General features: G+C 44.2%; 1 protein-coding gene across 1 annotated transcript in view; it reads left to right on the forward strand.

Annotated features, from left to right (window-relative positions):
- Positions 1-1,355: 1,355 nt before the first annotated feature.
- Positions 1,356-6,776, forward strand: part of SGCB (sarcoglycan, beta (43kDa dystrophin-associated glycoprotein)) — a 22,065-nt gene continuing 16,644 nt past the window's right edge. The window contains exons 1-2 of the mRNA XM_006872663.1: positions 1,356-1,418; positions 6,224-6,433. Coding sequence (XP_006872725.1) covers positions 1,383-1,418; positions 6,224-6,433 — 246 coding nt within the window. The 5' untranslated portion in view covers positions 1,356-1,382. The remainder of the gene's footprint in view (positions 1,419-6,223; positions 6,434-6,776) is intronic.

The following is a 6,776-nucleotide window of genomic DNA, read 5'->3' on the forward strand; positions in this document are numbered from 1 at the left end:
TGGCACAAAATCTAAACCATCACAAAGGTACTAGCCAGTTATCAAAACTAACAAATGGAACCAGTGGCAGATTTTAACAGTGATCTCCTGCAGGGCCAATAATTTCTAGTCGTTCTGCCTGCGATTTAGGCTGGTCCTAGAAATGATGCAAGAGTGAGCTTGAGTTTAGAGACGGGAGACAAGTGGTTCTAGCACTGGGAAAGAAGTTAGGCAGATTGGTGACCATCTGTTGTTGTCAAGTGCCATAGAGTTGGTACTGACAATAGCTTTTCAGAGGAGCAGCTAGTGGGTTTGAACTGCCAACCTGGCAGTTAGCAGTCCAGTAGACAGAGTAGCAAGATAAGTATGCGGTTATTGTTAAGTGCCGTCGAGTCGCTTCGGACTCATTGTGACCCTGTATAGGGTTTCCAAGGAGCAGCGGGTGGGTTTGAACCGCTGACCTTGTGGTTCGCAATCCAGTGCTGATCCTACAGTGCCACACCAAAAGTCCAAGTGTACTAGTAACCAAAAAGGAAAATTGATCTAGTTCCTAGAGAAAGAAAGATTTGGCCAGCTGTTCTCCCGTGCTTTCCCCTGAGCTGGACGGCTCTAGAGACCAAAGATGTTCAGAAGTGATTTTACTGGCAACTTGTACGCTGTTGCTTTGCGTTTTCTTTCTTTTAATATTTAGTCTTATCGTACTGAGACAGGGAGCAACTACTGTGGATTCAAGTGACTCGTACAGTTGGGTAGCTTCCGGGTGTGCAGTAAATATTTGAAAACGTAGGCTTCCAAGAGTATACCTTGACAACACTACCGCGTATATCACATGGAAATCTCACCTTCAATACCATAGAAAGCAATAAGACTTTCCATTCAACTGCCTTCTAGAGAATTTTTGGAAGGTTTGAGCTGCCTAATTAGCAATTTGCTAACTTCTGCCCCTGTGTTCTCCATCCCGGTCCGTCGGTCGGTTGTAGTCTGCAGGCTCTCCATAACATCCAGTCTAGCCTGGGGACTCTGGTTCGTGAGGAAAGGGGGACCACTGCTCGGGATGGCACCGCCTTGGGTGATGGAGATGGAGAGGGAATAGAGGGACTTACTCTGAAGATGCAGGACACCCTTTTGGAAGAATTCCGAGGCAGCCTGAGCTCTCGTGGAATTGTCGCCTGACACTTTCTGGAACACGCACCCCGACATCAGGGTCCACGGCCCTGAGACCAAGACCGAGGCTGCACCTCACTCTCCCAGCCTCTTTCAAACCCTCCTTCCCGCTGGTGGGGGCGTGGGCGGCTGCTGCGCCTCGATCCCGTCCCCCCTCCTCCCCAAGCCAACTCCCGGGCGCAGGCGCAGTGCGCGGGCACTGCCCTGCGGGGAGGGCGCGGCGCTGCGGCCCTCGGAAGATGGCGGCAGCGGCGGCGGCTGCGGCTGCCGAGCAGGTTTGTGCGTCTTACCAAACGCAGCGTTAGCGGAAACGGGGAGGCCGGGCCCAACGGTTGCGGGCACTGTACGGGACTTGCTGGGCAGGCCGGGACCAGGCAGCGCGAGGGCAGGCGGGCCGCGAGTTGCTGTCCGCTCTCTGCAGCTAGAGATGCTGTCAAAGCCGGCGGATCCTGGGCAAGGTCCCGGCCGGGCGCCGCGGGAAGGGAGGAGAGGGGTTCACGCCGCGGTCCTCGGCCTGGCCTGACTGCCCTAGCCAGGGTGAGGAGGGGTCACCGTTCTCATAGAATGGGTGGTGGCCATGCCAGCCTGGAGCCCGCCCCAGGACGTGCTGGGCTTGGCGGGCAGCACACAGGCGTATAAAAATAACCTCAGCTCCTGGGCAGGGAGGCTCTCGTAACACCAGCAGGGAGAAGGTCAGCTGTTGCCTTTTCTGTCCTTACTATTCCTGATACCCAGGCATCCAGGTTCCCCTCCCTCTTAGGTTTAGAGATTTGTTCTCTTAGGTACCATCCAGTCTGCCTGTGCCAGCGTCACTGTATCAATTCGTCTCCTTCAGAGTCTTCAGCTTTTTTTAACCATCTTGTAACTGACCAAGCATGAAGTCCTTCTCCAGGGACTGGTCGGTGCCTCTTGATAACATGTCCAAAGTACAAGAGACAGTCTTGCCATTGTCGCTTCTACGGATCATTCTAACTCTTCTTCCCATACGGATTTGGGATTTGAGTTTTTGGCAGTCCATGTTTTTTTCAATACTCTTGTCCAACAACATAATTCAAAGGCATCAGTTCTTCTTTGGTCTTCCTTATTCATTGCCCAACTTTGGCTTGCATATGAGGCAGTTGAAAGGCACACGTTAACTCCTCAAAGTGACGTTTTGCTTCCTAGCACTTTAAGAGATCTTTTACAACGCATTTGCCCAGTGCAGTATGTTATTTGGCTTCCATATGCGTGGACTGTGTATTCAAGTAAGATGAAATTACAGATAGCTTCAATTGTGATGTTGCTTACTGATCTAGTTGTGAGGATTTTTGTACTTTTTACACTGAAGTGTAATCCAAACTGAAGGCTGTAATTGATCTTCATCAAATGCTTCAACTCCTCTTTGCTTTCAGTAAGCAAACTTGTGTCATCTGCATATTGCAGATTGTTAATGAATCTTCTTCCCGTCCTTCTTCTTCATATAGGTTCTCCAATTATTTGTTCAACATACAGATTGAATAAGTGTGGTGAAAAGATATCACCCTGGCACACACCTTTCCTTATTTTGTACCATTCAATATCCTCTTGTTCTGTTGGAACAACTGCTCTCTGGTCTATGTACAGGTTCCTCATGAGCACAATTAAGTGTTCTGGAATATGTATTCTTCGTAATGTTAACACTAGTTTGTTATGATCCACACAGTTGAATACCTTTGCATAGTCAATAAAGCACATGTAAATATCTTCCTGGTATTCTCTGCTTTCTGCCAAGATCCATCAGATGCCTATAGTGATATCCCTCATCCCATGTCATCTTCTGAATTTAGGGCAGTTCCCTGTCAGTGTGTGGCTACAACTGGTTTTGAATTATCTTCAGCAAAATTTTACTTGCATGTGATGCTAATGATATTATTTAATAATTTCCACATTGTGTCGGGTCATCTTTCTTTGGAATGGGCACAGATAATGGATCTCTTAGAATTGATTGGCCAGGTAGCTCACTTCCACATTTCTTGGCATAGATGAGTGAGCACTTCCAGTGTGGCATACTTTTGTGGCAACCTCTCAGTCGGAATTACATCAACTCCTGGAACCCTGTTTTTTGTCAATACCATCAGAGCAGCTTGGACTTCTTCCGTGAATTCTTTTTGGTACAGTGACTGGGCATTTCTTCCATCTTCTTTTAATGCTTGCTCTGATGTTCAATATTTTGCCCATAGAATCCTTCATTATTGCATCTTGAGACTTGTATTTTTGTTCAGTTCTTTTTGCCTGAGAAATACTTTTCTAATTCCAAGTCTTTGCACATTGACTACTTTACTTTGTCTTCTTGAGCTGCCCTTTGAAGTCTTCTGTTAAGCTCTTTGACTTCCTCATTTTTTCCAGTTGCTTCAGTTACTCTACATTTAACAGCAAGTTTCAGAGTCTCTTTTGACATTCATTTTGGTCTTTTCTTTCTTTTCTATCTTTCTAATGACCTTTTGCTTTCCTTATGTATGATATCTTTGATGTCATCCCACAATTCATTTGGTCATTGGTCATTAGTGTTCAGTGTATCACATCGGATTTTTGGTGGTCTTTACGTTCAGGTGGGATATATTGACGGTCATAGGTTGGCTCTTGTGGACTTGTTTTAATTTTCTTCAGCTTCAACTTGAAGTTTCATGTGAACAGTTGATGACCTGTTCCACAGTCACCTTGTTCTTGAGTATTTCTACCATCTCTTTCCTCAGATGTAGTCAATACAATTCCTACATATTCCATTCAGTGAGGTTGACTCTATTTATGTTGTTGAAAAGGTATTTGCAATGAGTAAGTCTTTGGGGTTACAAATTTTTATCAGTTTGTTGTGGTTGTTGTTAGGTGCCATCAAGTTAGTACCAACTCATAGTGAGTCACCCTATTCCCAGCAGAACAAAACACTGCTTGGACCTGCATCACTTGACAGAATTGTTTTAAGTTTTCTTAGTTAACTATTTGTAAACACTATTTGATGTAAGTCATTGGGGAAGACATTCTAAGAGACATAAAAGGTAAATACACAAAATCTGCCTCAGGGAGTTGAAAATCAAATAGCCAGATAAGTGCAGAAAAGAATAGCTAAAACAGTAGGCAAGTTGCAGGTTTGTAACATGAAAATAAAATGTAAAGGCATGAGTGAAAATGAAAGGAGGAGAAGCTTCTTGGAGTTGTTGAGATAAAATGACTTGCCTCTGATGTATCAGCTTCTGTTCCAGACATTTCTTTCCCATCTACATTGGTGCTAAAAAATAAGCACTGGACTGCTAACTGCAAAGTCAGCAGTTTAAATCCAGCACCCACTCCTTGGAAACCCTATAAGGAGTCGGAACCAACTCCATGGTACTTAACAACAACACCATCCTTGCCTCACTTGTAAACTGGGCAGTCAGATCCAATCCTAAATTTCCCTGTCTTAGTTCTCCAGTGCTGCTGCTAAACTGAAATACCACAAGCAGATGACTTTAACAACAGAAATTGAGTCTCTCACCTTGTAGGAGGCTAGAAATCTGAATTCTGAGCGCTGGCTTTGGAGAAAGGATTCAACATCTGCAGGCCCAGCATTCCTTGGTGGTCTCCATGTATCTTGACATCAGTCTTTGCCTGGATCTAGGAGCTTCACAGTGTAGGGATTTCGGATCCAAAGGACGCGGTCCACTCTTGACACTTCTTTGCTCATATCTCTCTCCTTTTAGCTCTTGATGCAAGGCATACCCATGGGAAACTCCCTTACATCCAATCAGGGTTGTGATGGGATTCTGGATATTGCAGCCCACTCTTAGCACTTTTACTGATTTATCACATCAGATCACGTAATAGGGAATCATCACATAACTGTCACATGACATCACTACATAACTGCCAAACCACTGAGAATAATGACCCAGCCAAGTTGACACAGGTTTTGGAAGGACACAAGTCAATCTATGACACAATATAATAACATATAGGTGACTTACACATGTATGTGTCGAATCCTGAACTAAACTGAATTTTCCAGTTACCTGAAGTTGGCCTGTATTCTGTTGTTGCTGGGTGACATGGGCTCCATTTTGACTCGTGGTGACTCTATGTGACAGAGTAGAACTGTCCTGTAGGGTTTCTTTGCTGTAATCGTCACTGAAGCAGATCACCACTATTTTCTACTACAGAGACACTGGGTGGGATTAAACCTTTTGGTTAGCAGCCAAGTACTTACCTGTTCCTGCCACCCTGCTAAAATGGTTAGAGCCAACCCTTCACTTGGTTAACCTACTCTGAGACTAGGGCAGGGCAGGCTTAGTGGCCATGCAAACTATCTGACCTGCCTGTCCTGTGCTTTGAAAGGACCTGTGCTCTGTAGATCCAGGCTTGATATTTGAAGAAGGGACCTTGCATTTTCTTTTTGCTAGGGATCCTAAATCCTAATAATATGTCTGAAGTGTGAGAGATGAAGTCTGGCCATCTTGACTTCTAAGGAGCACTCTGGCTGTACTTCTTCCAACACAGATCGGTTTGTTCTTTTGGCCATCCATGGCACTTTTAATATTCTCCTCAAATGCCATAACTCAAATGCATCAGTTCTTCTACGACCTTCCTTATTCACTCTCCAACTTTCACATGCCTATGAGGTTATTGAAAATATCATGGCTTGGGTTAGCAGTCCAGTGCTTATCCTACAGTGCTATACCAGAATTTCACAGAGAAGGAATACATGTCACCAAAGAGTCACACGGAAGTTTTTTCTGTACTTCTCCTCTAAGCACATTAGCAGCTGAATTGGGAGCCTACAGTCAGTATGACAAGGGGTTTACCTGAGTCTTGGCGACACCGGGAGTTTGGGATCAGGCTGCTAACTACAAGGTCTGTAGTTCAAACCCACGGGTCACTCCATAGGAAAAAGATAGGGCATTCTGCTCCCTTTAAGATTTAGAGTCTCAAAGCCCTACAAAGAGTCACTGTGAGACTGCATTGATTCTACATGACACAGAGTTTACTCGTGGAAAAGATACCAACTCAGCTATGCTCACTGATGAATGTGCACATACTAAATGCATCAAAAAGAGAGGGGATAGCTTTTCATTGTGCTGCATTTTGTTTGTAGCAAAGTTCCAATGGTCCTGTCAAGAAGTCTATGTGTGAGAAGGCTGTTGAAAGAAGGAACATTAGTAAAGAGCATAATAGTAACTTCAAAGCTGGATATATTCCAATCGATGAAGATCGTCTCCATAAAACGGGATTGAGAGGAAGAAAGGGCAATTTAGCCATCTGTGTGATTATCCTTCTGTTTCTCTTGGCGGTCATCAATTTAATTGTGAGTATATGATACAGAATACTGTTTTATAAACTACCATAATGATTTTTCATCTCTCTTATGGCAAAACCATGAACTTTGTTGCTATATATATAGTGTCTTGTTGAATTTTAATGATTATTGTTTACATAAAAAGTCTAATGTGCTAGTATTTCCAGGCATTGCTTCATTTGAGGAAAAAAGTTCATGGATTCTTCCGTTTAAAGGACTTCACTCCAATAAGGACAATGTCAAGTCAATAGAAAAGACCTGAGGCAGCCAAAATGTTTTCATTGCTTTCACCTTTCTTAAGAGGTTTGCAGTCAACTTGTCTGACACCTAGTCTTGTGTCAAGGTCCTATGT

Source organism: Chrysochloris asiatica, unplaced genomic scaffold (assembly GCF_000296735.1).
Source record: "Chrysochloris asiatica unplaced genomic scaffold, ChrAsi1.0 scaffold00209, whole genome shotgun sequence".
NCBI classification, from domain to species: Eukaryota; Metazoa; Chordata; class Mammalia; order Afrosoricida; family Chrysochloridae; genus Chrysochloris; species Chrysochloris asiatica.